This window comes from Zonotrichia albicollis, chromosome 13, assembly GCF_047830755.1.
Source record: "Zonotrichia albicollis isolate bZonAlb1 chromosome 13, bZonAlb1.hap1, whole genome shotgun sequence".
NCBI classification, from domain to species: domain Eukaryota; kingdom Metazoa; phylum Chordata; class Aves; order Passeriformes; family Passerellidae; genus Zonotrichia; species Zonotrichia albicollis.
In genome coordinates this window covers 8,970,361-8,989,136 of record NC_133831.1, presented here as the reverse complement: position 1 = coordinate 8,989,136, position 18,776 = coordinate 8,970,361, and the positions used below count along the sequence as shown (strand labels likewise).

The following is an 18,776-nucleotide window of genomic DNA, read 5'->3' as shown; positions in this document are numbered from 1 at the left end:
CCTTTCCCCCTCCTCAATTCAGCAAATTGTGGCAGGATTCACCTGCCTGAATTGCAGCAGGTCAAGGTTATTTACCTAAACCTGAGCTGGTCACCCCATCATGATTTTGTGGAGAGGAGCAGGGAGATCTGGAGCACTGGAGCACCTTCCTGCTGTGTCACTGAAGGATCACAGCACAGACATTTCCCAAGCCAGGTGAGGGAGGGCTGCCCCAGATCCTCCCATTCTCTCATTTCACCAGCCCCTGGGCTGTGCTGCTCTTCACCTGGAAGATTTTTGGCAAGGGAGCAAGCCTCCATCACAGAGAGGAGCTGGCAAAGAAGTATTTAATGAAAAGCACTGTTCCCCACTGTGATTTTGTGAACAAAGTGGTACAAACCTCATCAATGAATTATTCAAAGGCAGGCACTTTGTTCATGTAAAGAAGCAGGGGAAAAAAACCCAACAGGAAAGAAGCTGTTGTGGGTGGTAGAGAAACCTGTCTGCAGTGTTCAAACAGGATATATTTGTTTTGGAAGGAATTTAAAGTCCATCAAGTTCCACCACTTTGCCATGGGCAGGGACACCTTCCACCAGAGCAGTGGAGCACAAAGCCCCATCCAGCCTGGCCTGGGCACTTTCAGGGATGGGGTGGTTTCCTTCTGCTCCATCTTCTACCCATGTGATGCTGTAACCAAGGGTCCCATGCTGGTGGGGTAGCAGGACGGTTAAAAGATTTCATGGATATTTTTAGAAACACTGGAAGAGGTGAAAGGTGACCAAAGCAGCAGGGTTTTGGTAGAGTTAAGTCTGGTTTTGTGCCCCCTGTTGCTGTCTTCGGCCTTTTCTTGTGGCCAGATCCTGCAAAGGGCAGGTGATGATGCTGAACATTGTGAGTTGTGAGCAAACTGCTTTGCTTGTGAGCTGCTCCTGCTTCTCCATAATAAAATACACATTTCCTAAGCTGGAGAAAATTATTGACCATTCAGGAGCATTCCTATTCCCTCCTTTTCAAACAATGAATTTGGGGCAAACAATAAATGAAGCCTAACCTTTTTCTGTGTTGTCTTTCTGAGAGGTGCCAGCTGACAAGAGGGCACAAGGAACCATGGTATTTAATTGCTGTTTATATTTCTCACCTTAAAAGACAACTGATTATTTCTTGCTTTATAAAAAGAAAAGCAGCAATTATATCGTGCTGGAGGAACTCGTAAAGTATCAGCAATAATTAGATTCAGTAGTGGAAGGTCTCACACAGCAAAACAAAATCTGTCATTGTAATTATTTTCCAATACAATGATGTCCGTGCTGCACTGAAATCACTGCCGGTGACAATTGGAAATGCAAAGCTAAATTGGAGAGAAAGGAAATGAACTTTGGGGTTCTAAATAAAGCTGACAGCAGGACATGTTCCTCTGTAACTCACTTTTACTGTTGTGTGGTGCAGTCAGCAAAGAGTAGAACCAACATGAGGGGGAAGGAGGTGGATTGTGCCAGGGTCAGGGGGTGTGAGGGGTGGTGGGAGCTGGGAGAGCACAGCCAGGGTGGTGCTGTCCCTGCCCCTCCCCAGGTGAGTCCCCTGCCTTAGGGCACAGGGCCCGCCCAATGCTTCCACCCCTGTCAGCTTTGGGGGTGACAGAGGAAGTGCCTGCACACGGCAGAGGTGGTGCTCACCCCAGGAAATGTGACTTAGCTTGGTAAAAAAACAGTGTGGGGTTTTGAGCCTGAGAGACTCAATTAGTCTTGTTCCTGTCAGGTCCAGATTCCACTGCCAGCTGCACTGGGATTTTTCCTGCCTCCAGCTTCTGCCCATTAAGCATTTTGCACAACTGACCACGGAAGGATCAGCAAGACTGACCTTAAGTGGTGAAGCAAACTTTAAAAACAAGCTGCAAATAATCCAAAAAAATGCTGAGTGATGAATATTTTCAAGGATGAAGCAGCTCATATTTAAAGTCAAATCATTTTTTTCCTGGGGATGCTCCTGTTGGGCAGCAAACAAGTCTGGTGGCTGACCTTGGTGCATGCCCTGTCCCAGATGGAAGGAGAGTGCTTGGAAAGCAAAATTACCCAAAATTGGAGCTGAAATTGCAACTGCCCATGCACATGCCAGAATGAACAGGCTGCAGGGAAGAGTAGGGTACAGCAGGAAGAGTTTATGGAGCACCCATGAGGATCTGAGGGTAGCCCTGGACCAGCTGCTGCTTGGTGTTCAGCATCACCTTTGGTCCTGGAGAGAGAGTGAGGATATGTGAAAGACAGTGTTTCACTCCCTGCTTTCTCACTGCCAGTCTCTCAGTTCTCTCATTTAATGGACCTGGAGAGGAAATATGCCCAGGTGGTGACACAGCACACACCCCCAAGAACCTTCTCCTGTCAGAGTGCCAAACACCATATGTGTCTTATGGACTGGCACTGTACCCAAAGCAGCTGCAAATGCATTTTCCCCTTAAAATTCACTATTTAGATGTGAGAATATGTAAATCATAAAAAGCTGAGTGCAGTGACCTTCAATACCAGCTGCTGTTGCTCCAGTAGCAGCAGGGAGCCCAGAGGTATCTCCATACAGGTGAATAGGTTTGCAGGTTATTTGTGAGTTAAATTGTTCCTGCAGCAATCCACCCTTCTTGTCTCTGCCTTTGAGATGTATTTGCAGTGAACAGGAGATGCTGGGCTCCTGGGGCTCGTGGAGCTGCTGCAGCAGATGTGCCCTCCCTGCTGCTGGTCCAGGCTGACCAGGGGGCTCCCCCAGTTTTCACCCCCCAGCAGCAAACTGCAAACTGCAAACTGCACTTGTTTGGAGCAGCTCAGTTGCAGCCCCAGAGCAAGAACCATCTGCCAGCAGTCTTAGATGCTAAAAATGGGGGATGGTATTTTTTGTTTTACAGCACAGCCCAGATCAGCAACACAAAGTGCTCTTATTTGCATTCTTACCTGCCACACTTAAGCTTGCCAAAAGTGATGTTGCTCTTTTTTGAAAGATGACACCTCGAGATAAAATAGTCACTAGAAATAATCCTCAAAAAGAACATTTTCCTCCCATCCTCCAGCTAACCTTTTATCTCAGCCTTTCATTTAACTTGAGCAGGTTTTCTCCTGCTCTGCTGGATGGATTTGGTGCTCGCACTGAGGGTGTCAGGCTCCTGGGGCAGGGCTGTGCTGTGCCAGGGGATGGACCCATGGCAGGGTGGAACAGCAGCACAGTGCTGGCAGTTCTGAGTTGTGCCCAGCCCAGAAAATGTGAGCTGCTCAAGGCTTCTCACAAACCTCATGTTCTGCCCTTGCCTCAAAGTGGTTAAATGAGCAACAGCTGAAGATTTCTAGTCTGGGTTTGAAGGTCATGGGGTGCCACTGCAGTGCAGCACAGCCAGGTCTGAAACACTCCAAAGGTGCAGTTAGAGATGTAATCATGGTGATGGGTCAGTGAAATGGTAAAGGATAAGTCAACTCTCCATGTGTTTTGAATGATACATTTCTGAACAATTTCTGTGTCAATTTCTACAGTGAAAAACAGATGCTGATCTCCAGAAAAGTTATGGAACTTTATAGTTGAAGAATAATTTGAAAGGAAAGGAGGCGCTCATTTAGATTCTCAAAATATATTTCTGCAACTCTTCTCTGAAGCTGATTTAAGAAAATATTGCACCACAAATTAAAACAAAATGTGCTGCTTCAGTTCTGCAAGAGCTGAATTTTCCCTAACTTTTCAGTTCAGACTCCAGACCAGAAAGCTGCTTCTCCGTGCGATGCCATCCGGAGCAATTTTCCTGCCAGCTCAGCGAGGCTGTGCAGGGGATCCACCTGGGCTGCCAGACTGTGGGGAGCAGGGACTGGCAGGGACATGAATCTTAAGGTCTCTCTTGGAACTTATTTTTAGATTAAGATCCTCATTCACTGCTCTTCTGCTTGTCTGCTGCTGCCAAGTTCATGTCCCCCCATTCTCTCTGAAAAGGAAGAGCATCTTCTCTGGAGGTCTTGCTTGTGCTGTCCTGGCTCCAGCTCTCATTGACCTCCTGCAGAACATAATTTTCCTCCTCTTCCCTCCCATTTTAGGTCTGTTGCTCCTGGGATTTAGGTAAATTGTACGGTGGAGGTGCCAGTGCTGTTGTCTTGCCAAGTAGTCTGAGAGCAGCTTTGAAGGGAGGGAGCAAGTCAAAGCATGAGCATGTGGCACAGCCAGGCTGAGCCTTCAGCAGCTTGACCATCCCACACTGCTACATCTGCAGGGTCCTTTGAGTAGGTCCTGTTTGGAAAACAAAATCTGCACTTTCCTTGGAAAACTGAAATAAAATCTGTGTCAAATTGCTACCTTGTGGGTACTAAACACAGCTAATTAGGAGCATGTGTGAAGCAAAAGGCTGATTTATAGGGAGGGTGTTGAGCAGTGGGAGGCCACACTCCCAAGCCTGTTCCAAGCCTGCTGGGTGAGGGTGCAAAGGGGCCAGAAGCCTCTGGATCCACAGGTGAGTCTGGGGAAGCGCAGCACAGCCCCTGTGTGGGCCAGCACACACCTGTCCTTCACACCCCTGTGGCTGCACGAGAAATGATGGATCCAGGGCAGCAGGGAGGTTCTCTGATAGTGAGAACAGAGAAGTCCTGTGATAAATTGCTTGGGAAGAGTCCATGGCGGGAAACCTTCAGGACCAGACAAGGTAAGCATGAGATGAGAAGAGTCCAACATTGAGATTTGCAGGAGGAGGATTTTACAGCAAAAAGTTTTCAAATCCATATGATGCTGTTGTCATTTTTAAAATCTGAACAGGTGTCTCATTTGGTTTTTTAGAGCTGTTTCTGGAAGGCTGAGGGTCTTTCATATGGTAATGCTTTCATTTATCAACTATTTAAATGCCTGTTCTCCTCAGGTTTCTCCTACTGATTATGTGCCAGGCAATCAGTTTTGGGTCTGCTTTGGAAGGGATTTGAAAGTCGGGGGGAGGGAGAGGAGAAAGAGGCAGGTCTGAGTGTTATTTTAATTATAAGAAAATATCTCTTGGAAGCAAACAGGCAATTATGAGCAACGAATTTAAATCAGCCACTCAGAGATTACAGTGCAACACATGCCTGGTTTTTAAAGGGCTAGGTGGGTGGAAGATAACCTCCCATCATCCTGGATGAGGCTTGATGGGTGTTACATGGCATGGCAATAGGTTTGCTGTTGGGTTTTGCTTTTTTAACTGGAGGAAAAGTGTGGGTGAAATGGAGTTGCCTTTGGTTTCCAACTGAAACAGCATCACTCTGTGGGTGTGCTTGGACTGTGGTTATTAACAGTTGGAGAAGTCACCAGTGTCCCCAGGCGTGGTAATTGTCAGCCAATTTGGCCGGTCTTGCTGGAAGCCAGCCCTGGGAAGCCTTGTTGGTCAGGTTGTAACCCTGTGAGGCAAAGGGAAGGTGTGGGGAGGTCACAGTGGGTCTCCAAGTTCGTGGGTGGTGCAAAATAATCTATATTTTACATCCTGTAGTCTTAATGAGCTGAATAGTGACTTTTAAAAATGCCAGCAAAGAAGCTTTGAGATGTTCAACAACATTAAAACTCTCATTCCCCAGTATTTGGTCCCCACAAGGACATGGCCATGAGAGCCCATTTTTAAGCATCCATTTGCAGTGTCTGGTGAGGGAAACTTGGCACTGTTTGGCAAATCCAAGCACCCAACAGCATCAAAATCCCAGTTATGCTTTGCACAAGTAACACATCCCAGGGGTGTTTTCATTAATCTGTGCCAGAATTTGGGCGATTTTGGGTGGGTTCCTGTGGAAATCAAAAGCTGGAAGCGCTGTGGTGGGGCTTTGAGCAGACTGTGCCCCTATGTTGGCTGCCAGGGTGTGTGGGAAGGTGCCTTACAGACACATGAAAAGCCTGTGGTGTGGAGGAGGAGGGTGGATTTGGGGTTTGGACCTCAGCCAGCAGACCGGAGAACCAACCCCATTATTTCCTCAATAATGCACTCTGTCCTTTCCCCACTCCTCTGTCATTTTTGAATGTCTCTGTTTCATTTCCTGCTTTGTCAGATCCTGAGCTTTCTGAGGCTCTCCTGAGAGCCATCATCACAGAAATCTCAAGGCCACCCTTTCAATGATGTTTTCACACTTGCTGTTCATTGCAAACACTCAGGCCCCCCTGTTTGCTGCAGCAGAGGTCAAGGCCAGGCAGTTCAGCAAAGAGCTTGTCTGGAAATGATGGATGGGAAAGAGCAGGCTTGGAGATGTGCAAGAGTTTCTGGCACAAAGCAGCTTCATTGAGCAGCAATTATTACATGATCTCCATAAATATTTTAACTTCTCAAGCTAAGCAAGGAGGAAATAACTCTTCAGGGTGGAATTAATAAGACTAAACCTCATTAAATCTCACTAGGATAGTCTGACAAATGTTTTAGTAAGACAATGGGAAGGATCCCTTTATAGCTGGTCTTTTTAATGGCTTGTTTTTGCAGCCCTGAAGAAGACACGTGCTAGAGGAAAACCTGAGGGACTGTTAAAAAACCTCTAAGCATGTGCATTTCTGATTCAGATCCTGAGAGCAAATCTCACAGCTGGGCTGGCAAATGGCCAGTTAGTTAAGTGGGAGAAATAAAATCCCTGTTGTTTTAATTTCAGATCTATTTGGCTTACTGGCCTGTCAAAAAGCATCAGATCTTCATGAACACCCCAATTTTCTCTGCACTGGCTGGAATAGCTTTGTATACATCCATCCATCCATCCATCGTGCACATAGGGAGTTCAACTGATTTAAATGAATGTGGGAATCACCTGTTTGATTTTTCCTAAAGCTGAACCAAGATTATAGGCTGTGGTTAGGTAATAAAAAAATCCACCATTTAACTACACATCTTCTCACAGCTTCAGCATCACCATCACCTCCACTGTGTGGTGCATTTTCCCCAGAAACACTGTGGCTGTGAGCAGGTTTTCTTATGTCAGACAGAAGTCATTAAATGGTGCTAATTGGATGCTCAAGAAGCTGTCAAGAAACTAATGCTCCCATTCCAAACCAGGGCGAGGAATCAGCTCTGTGATCAGTTTCCCCAAAGGGTTTTTTCCATCAGCTCATTTTTCTTTTATGATTTAATACAGGAGATAAGGGCGGGGATAAAGGCCCTCTGGGTTCTTGCAGAGCTGCTCCAGTTGCCATGGAAATAACCCTTGTTAATAGCTTCACCATGAAACAGGGATAATTTGCTTTGGGGAGCTTGGGGTGCTCATGTTGTGCTGCTGCAGGCTCAGATCACCAGCGGTGCTGGGACCACTCCAGTCCCATGAGTGTGGTCATTGCTGATGGAATGCAGGGAGCCAGGACATCCATCCCTGTCTCATGGCTCCAAAAATTCAGTCATTCCTCCCAGAGGAGTCCCATGCTGGGAGATGTGAGGACACAGGAACAGAGTGCCCAGCAGGGTTTTGCCTGGGCAAAGTGCTGTCCCAGCAGGCACTGATGGGTGGGAAAGAGTCTGGGAAAAAGTGGTGCTGTTGAGCCTGGGTTTTGGGGAACCCTTGTTTCACTGCAAATGTTTTCAGTTCTGATGCTGAGTGATTGGCTTCAGGCAGAGCTGATGAGGTCAGTGGCCACTGGGCTGGTGTTGAACTGGTTGGGTCAGTGTTGGACAGTAAGTGCCAGTGTCCCATCTGTGCTGGTGACTGTCAGGAGGTGGAGGAGCAGGGCAGGGCTCAGCAAGGCTGTGTTGGGAAAGGGGCCCTGGGTGCTTCATGCGGATCAGTTGTTCTATTAAAATATTTTTAGGTGTTCTTTGTCTTGAAAAAGTTTTATTACTCTGGGAGCTCCTGTCAGTCTAACAGCATGTTGAGCCCTGTGAATCATTCCAAACCCCTTTAACTTGAGTGCTGGTTTGGCCATACTGTTGTGGACTAGGGCGCTGTATAATGTGCTGAACTCTCTGGGTAGGGGTTTCCAAAGCACAGGACACACTTTTCACACCTACATGCACTGGCTGCAAGGCAACAGTAAAGTAATGTAAGATGATGCTAAAGAGAGAAACTACAGGCTTTGGGTAACACCTCTTTATATCGTGGTGACATGGGAGGGGACCAGGGAGGGCTGTGGGCCAGGGGCTGCCCTGCCCAGGGACCCTGGTGGTTCTGCAGGTGCTGCCCTGGACTCACCCTGCTCCCCGTGTGCCCCTGCAGGTGTACGAGAGCGGCAGCAATGTGGATCAGTTTGTGACGCGCTTCCTGCTGAAGGAGACGGCGAACCAGACCCAGTCCCTGCTGAGCTCCGTGGAGAGTGCTGTGGATGCCATCGACGAGCAAACCAACCCCTCCAGGTCTGCAGCACTCCTGCCCTCCTCTGGTGCAGGAGGGTGGGAGGGGAGGAGGAGGAGGAGGATGCTTTTGTGGGGTGAGGGAAACGCAGCAGACAAGGGGAGCAGCAAAGGGGAGCTGGGCCTTTCTCTTTGCCTCCCTTCCTGGCTTCCTGAACTCTGGGGCCTTTTCTCCACCACTCTGTCCTGGCCTGTCCCTTCCTCTCCTGCAGTCCTCAGAGTCACCCTTAACAAGAGTGTTGTGTGTGGGGATGCAAACCAGGGGCAGCACCTGGCTGGGCAGCACTGGGTGCACAGGGCTGCAGCTCTGGGCAAACCACTGCTCCCACCCAGGGCAAAACACAGCCTGAGGTGGGCTGGGGACAGCCCGCAGGAACAGATTCCCATGCCAGGGATGCTGCCCCTCCTGCCAGAGCACTCAGCAGGTGTCACCATCCAGAGGGAAAGGGCGCTTGTGCGCTGAGGACAGGCAGCTCTGTCCCCTTGTCCTGTGAGGGGCTGTCCCCATGCCAGCAGCCCAGCACACACCACTGAGCTTGGGCAGCACAGAGGAGATCATCTCAAGGTTTCCTGAGTGCTGCCAGGGCTGGGCTATAAGAAGTGGCAGCAGCAGAGGCAGAACCTCAGCACAGCCCCCTCAGTGTCAGTGTCACACAGCACCCCAGAGTGCCACTGTCACCAGCTCTAACCAGGACAGGTTGCCATGGAAACCTGTTTGTCAGACCAACCCTTCTCCTGCTGTTCCTTCAAACCAGGAGGCCTTGGAATGCTTGCAGGGAGATGTTTTGGCTTCCCAAAGCCATGAGCGGGCAGAGAGACACATGGAGAGTGAAATCCCAGCTCCCTCCTAAGACAGACTCTGTGGAACACATCGAGACCTGGGCATCTCTGCCACCATCTCACCAGCTTTTCCAGCAGGAATGCTGTGGGTTTCATCATCTCACATCCCTTTCTTCTCTTTGTTCTGTGGCAAACATTGTACAAAAAGAAGTAGGAGCTCCAGCAAAACAACGAAGAGGAAACAAACCCAACATCAGGCAGAGCAATTAGAGCCCATGAAAGACTTTGCTGGCTTTTATTTGCTGATGTGTGGGCCCAGATCATAATGGGGAGTATTGTAGTTATTTTCTCATGAAGATAATAGCTAAAAAGAAAAGCAAATCCCACAAAAAAATTATCTCCTGCATCCGCATGAAGACAAAGAGGTGGCCTAAAAAGCACGAAAATAAAGGGCTGTAGAACAAAGTGCAAAGGCAGAGGTCCAAGATGGAGACACCTCATTAAATTCTGATTAAAATAAATCTCTGCCTGTTTTTGCCTAATTTCCTGTCTATTGACAGGGGATAATCCAGGACCAGCAGTCTTATAATTGCACAGCCTATAGCAAAGGGATGCTCCTGCACCCTTTATTGTTGTTCCTGCTTCCTTATCTTGGAGATGTTCTTTGGGACCTGCACACTGTGTCCCTGTGTATATGGTTGAGCCCACACTGGCTGATTTACAAAGTATCTGGGGAAAGAGTGTCCAGCAATGGTGCTTAGGAGGAGCCAGGTGCCAGGGGAGGGACAGGAGGGCAGGGAGATGCTGGCTGGTGTGGTGCCCATTGGGCACTCAGCATGTTGTCTCCAGCTGGGAGCTGCTTGACTAACAAAGAGGAGCCAGGGCTCCCAGGCACCTCTGTCAGCAGTCAGATGGCACAGAGCTGCTCTTGCTGGAAGGAAACACTGGAAATCCTTTGAGCTGCTCAGCCTCTCCCTCTCTGGCACAGGATTCCTGGTGGTGGAGAAGAAAGGAGAGGGTCATTCTTCCCCAAACCCATTCCCCTCTCACTCACATGGATGGCAGCTGCAAACCCTTGTGAGGATGGCAGATCTCTCATGTTCTCTGGCTTGCAAATAAATGAGGGCCTAGGAGGAGCACCAAGGACCTGCTGCTGGATGGTGATTATGGATGCTCCATCTGTGGAAGTGTTCCAGGACAGTTTTTTGGATCAATGAGAAACCTCCAGGCCAAATGGGCTTTGTAGACCCAGACAAAGAAAGAATGCTGGAGGAAATGATACAGTGGGTGTTTCCATTCTCCAGGACAACAGCAGCTGCAGTTTGTTAGTGGGATACACAGCCTCTGCTCATGGGCAGCCATTCAGGCATGGGCAGTCTGGGTGGCAGCAGCTTTTCCTGCCTGAAAGCCACCAAAGGCATTGGACTGCAAAACCAGCCTCAGTAAGGTGCAGCTGGCTGGGCACAGAGGCCTGAATGCCCCATGTTGCAGGTGTCTGTCTAGGACAGAAAGAGGCCCTGAAGGCTGCTGGTGGTGCCAGGAGGGCTGTGCTGTTCCATAAGCAGGAAAGAAAAGTGATGTCAGCCCACTGACATTCCTTTGTTTCTCACCTCTCCAAGGGCTCTGGCATCATGGGCAGAGCTGCCAGAAAGGAGGCTCCAGTGCTGGCTCCCCAGGCTGGCTCATGCCACTCTGTGAGTGCCAGCTCTGCTGTCCTGACCCCCTGTGTGCTCTCTGGTTGCAGACACTACCCCAGCAAGGATGGTCATGGCCTGAGTGACACCTGGTATGACAATTCTGTCCCCAGCTACTCTCCCAGCACCTGGATGGTCCCCAGAGAGCAAGGAAAGAGCCTCCAGGCTGGTAAGTGCTGGCTGCCTGGGGTGGCTTGGAGCACTCAGGTGCCAGCAGCAGCACAGGACTCTCAGAGGATGCCTGCCCTTACTCCATCAATGTCTCCTGGCTCTGTGCAGGTTCCCCTGACACCAAGGCAGAGGGGCTGGAGGGGCAGATCAACAGGCTGGCCAAGCTGATTGGCAAGCTGGAGGACAAGGTAAGGGCCAGCATTTCCCTGAGTGCGTCTGTCCTGCCATCCCAGGGACAGTTCAGGGACATTGCCCCAGCTGTTTTGGGGCAGGGATGAGGATTTGGTGCTGGGGATGTTGGCTGCAATGGGAGCAGAGGGAACTATTGTGAAGGGTTCTGACTGGAGGTGCAAGTGGCTCTTGGAGCCCGTTCCCTGTGGAAGAGGGGGCACAGTCATTGCAAATGGTGGGGACAGAAAGCCACCAAGCAGGGAGGGACAGCAGCCTCAGGGAATCCACACCCCCTCTGCTGCTTGTTGCCCTTTTCCCAGACGCTGTGGTTTGACCTGCACCAGCGGCTGTCAGACAGCGAGAGCACGGCCTGCGCGGTGAGTGTGCCGTGTACCCCGTGGGTGCTGGGGTGCCCCTGCAGCGCAGAGCCACACTGGGGGGTCACTGTGTTCCTGCGGTCTCACATGCTGTGTTTGGGGGCCCTGCAGTACCTGCTCCTGGTGAGGAACGAGATGACAGTGTCACACAAGCACCTGGGCGAGTTCTGCAGCTCCCTGAAGCAGTACCTGAAGAGCGTGGCCGGGGAGCGGGACTGCTTCCAGTGGGTACCAGCAGCAGCTGCCTCTCGGGGGCTGGGGAGATGGGGCTTGGCGTGGGATGGAGTGGGGACCAAGCAAAGGACTGAGGAAAGCAGCCAGGATTTGGCATGCAGTCACACTCAGCCACCAACACTGCTTTTGCATGGGCTGGGGAGTGCTGGGATGGTGAGGGGGCTGCCCCTAGCTGGGCTGCTGGGGCTGGGTCTCCCCTCAATAGCCCACCCAGGAGCACACCTGTGGCTACAGAGGGGGGAGGGATGTCCCACACTGGGGGCTCACCCCCTCTCCCTGTTTCTGCCAGTGTCACTGCAGTGAAGCTGCCTGATGGGGTCACCTTCATCGTCTACGAGTTCTGGGAGACCGAAGAGGACTGGAAGAGGTAGGGAGGGCTGAAAAAGCCCATTTTGGGAGGCTTGGGTGTGGAGGGCTGTTAGAGCAGCTGAGCCCCAAGCTCTGTCCCATCTGACAGCAGGACTGAGGAGCTGTCTGTCTGTCTGTCCTGGGGCTGTCCCTGTAAACAGGACAGGGGGCTTGGGGTGGGTCTCTACACCTCCCAGCTGGGAGTGCCTTTGGATGTGGTGATGAGCAGGGTCAGTGTCCTGAGCCAAGGCAGGGTTCTCTGCACAAGGGGAAGTGAGCAGGATTGCAGGCACCCAGCCCTGCCAGAGCTGGGTGCTGTGAGGGGCTGGGTTGGTGTTTCTGGGGGGCTGGGTGTCACCCACTCTCTCCCACCTGGGCACAGGCACCTGCAGAGTGCCACCTGCAAGGGCTTCCAGCACGTCAAGGTGGACACGCTCAGCCAGCCCGAGGCCATCTCCAGCGTGGCCGTGCCAGGTAGGAGGGCAGCCACTCCAGGGGGTGGGGGACAGGGACCCATGGACAGCCAGCACCTCTCCAGTTTTTGGGGAGCAAGGGTGGGCAGGGGGCATGGTGTGAAGGACAGCACGGGCTGAGCTGGCAGGGCTGGGGGTGGGTTCAGGGGCTGGGCAGGTGTGACCCAGCGATGTTCCCCTGCAGCTGCCTGGTGCACCCTGAGCCGAGAGTGACGGTCAGTGCCAGGGGCCTGCCAGCACCTGCCCCTCTGCAGGGTGGCCATGCCCAGGAAAGGTGTCAGTGTGACCTGGCTGCAGTGAAGGAAACTCCCCTGTGTGTGTGTCCCCCACCCCAGAGAGTCCTCCCTCAGCCTGCCACCACCTGGGGCACCTCTCCCTGGTGTGGGTGGTCTCAGGGGAAAGAAGGACTGCCAGGGAGGGGCTGGCAGGGTTTGGGGAGGGGGACATCCCCAGATATAGGAAGGCAGGGAGGGGGGCAACGGGTGCAGGCAGGCAGGCCCTAGGAAGGAGGGATGGGAATGGGAGTGGGATGCTGGAGCCCCCCCTGAAAGCAGGGAGTGGGTAGGTGGTCTGTGCAAGTCCCCAGGGGCCACCCTGCGAGGAGACTGGGGGGTGGAGGCTGTGCCTGGTGTGTGTGTGTCCCTGCAGGGATGGGGACCCGTGCCCCAGGGGGAGTCAGGGTGGTGGTAGAGGGGGGTTTCCCTTCTCCCTAGGTGCCCCTTAATCCTTTCCAGCTGTGGGGGGTCCCCAGGGGTCTCCTTTGCATGTGCACAGTTGCAGCTGGTGCCTTGTAGGCGTGAGAGTGGCTGCCTCCCCTCCCTCCTGGGGTCTGTATTTGTGTGTCTGTCCATCTGTGCCAATCCCACACCCACCCTGCTGTGTGTGGGGGTCCCTCAGGGTGTGTGGCACAGGACCTTTGCCAATACCCTCTCCTGTCTTTATTAGCCACTGTACAACAGGGACGGTGATGCCAAATAAAACCGCCATGGGATCCAGTGGTGTGGCTGTGTTGGGGTCTCTGTGCAGGGCAGGACGCTGGGGGGTCACGGTGGGGACACAGGGAGGTCCCTCAGCGCAGCAGCCCCAGCACGGCCAGGGCAGCGCTCTGCCCGCAGACAAAGGCACCTCCGAGCACGGAGAGAACGCCCCAGGCGATGAGAGCAGCCCTGCAGCGACAGGAGCAGAGGCTGCCGGGGTAGAGCTGACCTCAGTGACGGTCACCCCTGCACCCCAGCTCCTCTGGCTGTGCAGCTCCCTGCAGGCTCAGCCTCCTCTGCCCCGCTCCCAGTCGATGGCAGAAGAGCCTGACAGCCCCTGCCCACTGCAATGACACACAAACCTTGGTCAAAAAGCCAGCAGATGCCACCACGCAATCATTCCCAGTTCTGCTGTGCCCAGTGGCCCTGCTGATGGAGCAGAGACCCATATCCCCCCACCCTTGGACACAGCCACTCCCACAGAGCCCCAGCTCCATCCTGTCCCCACGTGCTTCCAGCCCTGTCCCCTCCCCAGCCCCAATCCCCAGAGCCCTGGGTTTGCACCTCCCTGCTCCCTCCTCCCCAGGCACACAGCCCACCTCACCCCAGACCAAGCTCCTGCATGCAGCACTCACCCCAAAGCAGCTGCTGCTCTGCTGCAGGGTCCTCAGCACCGTGCTCCTTCCCAGACTGTCCTGGGCAGGCTGGCACTGTCCCCTCGCAGTCTCCATCGCCCCAGCTCATGTCGGCCCCTCTCCTCATGACGGGCTCATGCTCTGGCAGGTCTCCCCAAGGGACCTCCTCAAGCTTTGTCACCCACCTGGGTGCCCCTGCTGACCTTGTGCCTTGGCCCCTCCAGCACTTTGGCACCCTTTGGGACACCCTCACCCCTCCCTAGATGTTTATGGGTCCCCAGAGCACCCTCCTGACCAAGACCCCAATGTCCTGGAGTGCTGCCTCCACTCACCACATAACCTCTGTCCTCCCTCAAACTCTGCTGCTCCCCCAGGGGCACCACAGACACACTAAAGCACACATCCCAAATTCACCAGCACCGTGTCAGGTCCCCCTTACATGGTTGCTGTGCCCCTGCCCCTCCAGACAGGAGCAGTGATGGAGACACACCATCCCAGCACAACAGACACCGAACACCTGATGGTCTCCTGTCTTGGGGCACCCTGCCCCTCTGACCCCCAACCTGACCCCACCCAGTCCCCACCAGGTGCCCCAGGGCCACCAAAACCCTCAGCTGTTCTGCCCCTAAAGTCACTCTGGTACCTGGGCACCTCCTTGATGTGTGGACACAGCCCTGGCATCCAGGAGCATTCCCAGAGCACTTCCCTCCACACCTCAATTTCCCTCCTTTCAGGGTTCCCACCTGGGAACTGCCCAGGGGTCTGCCTTGGCCATGGCCCATGGGACACCACACCCTGTCCCTGTCCCTTCCCTTGCCCCCACCACCGCTGAGCAGGCAGACACTCACTTTTTGCGTGGCCCGAGGCTGCGGGTCCCAGTCAGGCACACGAGGCACAGCCCTGCTGTCAGTGCAGAAGCTCAGCCCCACACAGCACCCGTCACTGCACTGTCCCCCCCAAGCACAGCTCTGCACCCCCAAAACAGGGCCAGGACAGGCCACTTTCCCCTGCAGCAATGCCCTTGGCACCAGTGTCCCCCCACTGCTTTCCTCCCTCCTTGTGCCTGCTCTTGCCTGGGAAGATGAAGATGAAGAAGGCGCTGATGCCCCCGATGAGCTCGATGACTTTGCCGATGTCGGGGACAAAGAGGGCGATGCCCAGCGTGGCAGCCATCCAGGTGACCGTCAGTGCCACCCGGCCCCGCCTCTCGTGTGCCTCAGACGCCGCCACGGCCCTGCGCTTCGGGGCTGCCCACAGGTCCTTCACCACGGACCTGGGAGGGAGGATTGAGGGGCTGATGGCACCCAGGGGAGCTGCACTGGCTCGGGGGACACCCAGCTTGTCACCCTCCCCTCACCTGCCCAGCAGCACCACAATGGGGTAGATGGTGACAATGGAGACACCAAAGAGCAGGCGGGCAACGATGACAAGCGGGTCATTCCCTGGGTAGGACATCAGGACATCGGACGCCACGGCCTCGCCGAAGGTCAGGTAGCCATAGAGCCCTGCTGACAGGGATGGGGGGTGGGCAGCTGTGCAGTGAGCAGGACACAGGATTTCTGAGGAGAAGGGATGAGCCAAGGGGAGAGGGAAGCCCAGGGCAAGGAGTGGTGAGGGGTTTGGTGCTGGGGTTACCAGTGAGGGAGTAGATGAGCAGGCAAATGAGCATGGAGAGCACAGAGACGGTGACCCAGTGGGAGAAGCTCTGGTTGCGCATGCTGCTGTAGATGGCCACACATGCCTCGTGGCACTGCAAGGCAAGGGGATGGTGCTGGGGCCCCATGCAGGGACAGTCCCCATCCCCAGCATCCTCTCTCACACCTATGGGTGCCCTGTCCTGCTCTGCCGCATTCCCAGCACTTGTGTCCTGCCCCACAGCACCTCTGGTGACAGCCACAAGTCCCCTTTCCTGCAACCTGCCCTTCAAGGGTTGGCATCCCTATGGTCTGGGATGCCATGGGGGACTGCCAGCACTGCCCTGGCAGCTGCAGCCAGAGGGGCCAGGGTGACCTACCTGGAAGCCAAAGCAGATGGTGGGAATGACACTGAAGATGGAGGTCCAGGACAAGGACCTGTGGCATGTGGAGAGGAAGCACAAACAAAAGGCATGAGGCTCTCATGGAGAAGAAACCATGCCATAAACTGGGCAGCCTGGATTGCACCCTGTGGGAATCTCTTTCCCAGTGATTCTGGGAGAAAGGGGTATTGCTGTGGTGAAAGCTGGGGCTGGGAGCTACCACCCACTGTGAGCTGCCCCCAGCTCACCCCCACCACACACAGGGCCCAGTGCCATTCCTGCCCCACCTCACCCCTGCCCCCATGTCACTGCTCAGGCCATGGAGCTCAGGGCAGGAGGGACATGGGGCTGACCCTCCTACCTCGAGGGCTGGGGCGGCTCAGTCAAATGTAGGCTCTCTGCCTGCAGGTAGTATTTCAGGGTGATGACCAGAGTGAGGTAGCAGGCAGCCAGCGTGCCCAGGATGCTGTCAGGGCATGGGAGAGCATCAGCACACAGCCAGGAGGAAGGGAGGAGGGGGGTTCCCACAGGTTCCTAGGAGGAGGTAACCTGGGGTACAGGGTGCCTAGGGGTACCACAGGGATAGCCCAGGTGGTACCTGGAGTACTTCTGGAAGCCGATCTCCCTGGGGACAGAGAGTGGGAAGATGACGAAGACACAGAGAGCTGAGAGGGTGAAGCGCTGGTCCACGTACCAGGGGGGCAGCTGAGGGGCCCCGCTCAGTGTCCCATTGGGGTACAGGGAGTCACACACTGTGGGGGGCAGTGGGGGGGTCAGCAGCACCTTGAAAGATGGCCCAAGGAGGCCGGGAGCATCACACCATGGCAGAACCAGGGAGCCCCATGTCTTTGGAATTTCCAGGAAAACCCTGGGGATGACCCCAGCCCACGTGGGACCACCTTCCCCCCACTCCCCAAGCAAGCCCCAAACACAGTGAAGGGAAACAACTCACGTTTCTCCAGCTGGTCGCCCACCACCCTGAGGAGGGCCACGGAGATCATGAAGAGGTTGAGGAGGAAGCAGACCTCGCAGAGCTTCCCTACGGCCGCCCCGCACACGGCCCGCACCACGCCCTGGTAGGTGGGCTGGGCGCTGAGGGCCGCGGCATAGCCCAGCACGGCCAGCCCGCTCACCAGGAACACCAGCGAGCCCTGCGGGGACAGAGCCGGCAAGGAGCGCCACATCCCCTCCATCACCCCCAGAGTAGGACAGGACACAGCAGGCCCACGGCCAGGGACCAGCTTACCGGCCAGATCATCTTGTGGGCCTGGGTAACAAAGGTCAGCAAAAGATGGAGACACGGTGGTACTTCGGGTTTAGATTTGGGGTTTTGGGGCATGTACGGGAGCAGACACCCATTTACTCTGAGTCGAGCTACAAGCCAGCTACAAGTGCGGCTTCAGCTGCAAAGAGCATCCCTCAGGTGGCACCGCAACACCACCCTAAGGATGTGGCGGGGGTCGGGACGGGGGTGCCGCACGGAGGGGGCGTCCGCAGCTCCCCGAGCAGCAGAGCAGGTGCGTCCCCTCCCTCCGCTCCCTCCCCGGAGCGGCGCCCCTCGGCTCCCTCTGGGGCTGCCGCAGCCCCTGCCCCCGAGTCCCCCTTACCAGCTCCACCAGGAGGGCGGGAACGGCCCCGCCGGCCCTGCCGAAGGCCCAGGGGAAGCTCAGCAGCCCCGCGCCCAGCGCAGACTTGAGCAGGATGAAGACCGCGCCGGCGGAGGAGAGCCCGGGCGAGGACAGCCCGGCGGAGCCCCCCGCCGCCGGCAGCAGGGGCCGGCCCTCGCCCGCCGCCCGCTCCATCGCGGCAGGGCTGTGGCCCGAGCGCGGCCCCTCCGCAGGGCCCCGCGGGGGCGGCGCGGGCAGCGCGGACCCCCCGCCCCCGCGGGGCTGGAGAGGGGGCTCCGGGGGCCGGGCGGGAGGCGGCGGGGGAGGCCCTGGCAGGAGCCCAGCCGCGGACAGCCCCGTCCCGCTCACAGCCCCGGCCCCTTCGCAGCCCCGTGCGGCACCCCGGCCCTCAGAGCGCTCCGACGGAGCACAGCCGCCCGGGACTCGTGCTCTCACTATCCCCGAAATCATCACCACATCACCACGGGGCTGGGCGGACTGAGGCCACCCTCATCCCGCTCTGTTCACTCAGACATGAAACTGCCACCAAAGGGCATTAGGGAGTGCCCCGGGAAGGGTAAAGGAAGGCAGCTGCAGCTCACACCGCAGCTGCCTTCGCAGCTCGCTGGGTGCAGGATGAGGCCAGCCCCCCTGCGTGTCTCCTAAACACCTAAAAGCCCACTGGTGCTTTCCTGCACTGGGACACTCTGGAGAGGAGCCATCCCATCCCGCTGCTTGCTGCGCACAGGCAAAGGGGATGCCAGGATAACAGGATGGGGTGACTGATGCTGCAGAGGACTGCACGGAGGAGGCTGCACCCCACAGGAATGAGGCAGCCATTCCCCACACGGGGACACACAGCAGCTCTGTGCCACTCCTGCCCATGCCACTGCCCCAGGGCTCAGCACACAGGCCCTGGCCTTGGCTGACAGCCCCTAATGCATTTTTGATTTCCCAAACATGTGCCCTTCTGATCTTGGTAAGATGGATAAAGAGACTTTAATCAGCTGCTAGGAGGAATTATGGATGGCTAATTGTGCCTG

General features: G+C 55.1%; 2 protein-coding genes across 8 annotated transcripts in view; one reads left to right on the top strand and one right to left on the bottom strand.

Moving 5' to 3' along the window:
* Positions 1-13,492, top strand: part of NECAB2 (N-terminal EF-hand calcium binding protein 2) — a 70,033-nt gene extending 56,541 nt beyond the window's left edge. The window contains exons 6-13 of the mRNA XM_005490784.4: positions 8,116-8,252; positions 10,774-10,892; positions 11,003-11,082; positions 11,386-11,442; positions 11,554-11,666; positions 11,966-12,043; positions 12,407-12,498; positions 12,682-13,492. Coding sequence (XP_005490841.1) covers positions 8,116-8,252; positions 10,774-10,892; positions 11,003-11,082; positions 11,386-11,442; positions 11,554-11,666; positions 11,966-12,043; positions 12,407-12,498; positions 12,682-12,710 — 705 coding nt within the window. The 3' untranslated portion in view covers positions 12,711-13,492. The remainder of the gene's footprint in view (positions 1-8,115; positions 8,253-10,773; positions 10,893-11,002; positions 11,083-11,385; positions 11,443-11,553; positions 11,667-11,965; positions 12,044-12,406; positions 12,499-12,681) is intronic.
* Positions 13,433-17,928, bottom strand: SLC38A8 (solute carrier family 38 member 8). Of its 7 annotated transcripts, XM_074551004.1 has the most exons (12): positions 17,734-17,849; positions 17,373-17,529; positions 17,079-17,277; positions 16,821-16,878; positions 16,725-16,751; positions 16,488-16,592; positions 16,124-16,181; positions 15,745-15,859; positions 15,467-15,617; positions 15,183-15,382; positions 14,958-15,009; positions 13,433-13,663 (listed from the first exon to the last, which is right to left on the bottom strand). In XM_074551004.1, exons 2-12 carry the CDS (start codon positions 17,463-17,465, stop codon positions 13,567-13,569), a joined length of 1,155 nt encoding a protein of 384 aa, XP_074407105.1. In that variant the 5' UTR covers positions 17,466-17,529; positions 17,734-17,849; the 3' UTR covers positions 13,433-13,566. The 7 variants fall into 7 exon arrangements, 6 of the variants coding, with proteins under 6 accessions (XP_074407105.1, XP_074407103.1, XP_074407100.1 ...); XM_074551002.1 differs by having other exon boundaries at positions 16,725-16,878; XR_012582434.1 differs by lacking the exon at positions 17,373-17,529 and adding an exon at positions 14,110-14,250 and having other exon boundaries at positions 13,612-13,818; positions 16,725-16,878; positions 17,734-17,928.
* Between the last annotated feature and the right edge of the window lie 848 nt (positions 17,929-18,776).

Bases quoted from the DNA above. Each gene is read 5' to 3' on its own strand.
- SLC38A8 (XM_074550999.1), bottom strand. From the start codon at position 17,928: ATGGAGCGGGCGGCGGGCGAGGGCCGGCCCCTGCTGCCGGCGGCGGGG. The intron at 16,182-16,487 runs GTAGGAGGGTCA...CACATGCCACAG, and splicing joins GAGCCGCCCCAGCCCTCGAG to GTCCTTGTCCTGGACCTCCA. The intron at 15,618-15,744 runs GTAACCCCAGCA...CATCCCTGTCAG, and splicing joins GCTCATCTACTCCCTCACTG to CAGGGCTCTATGGCTACCTG.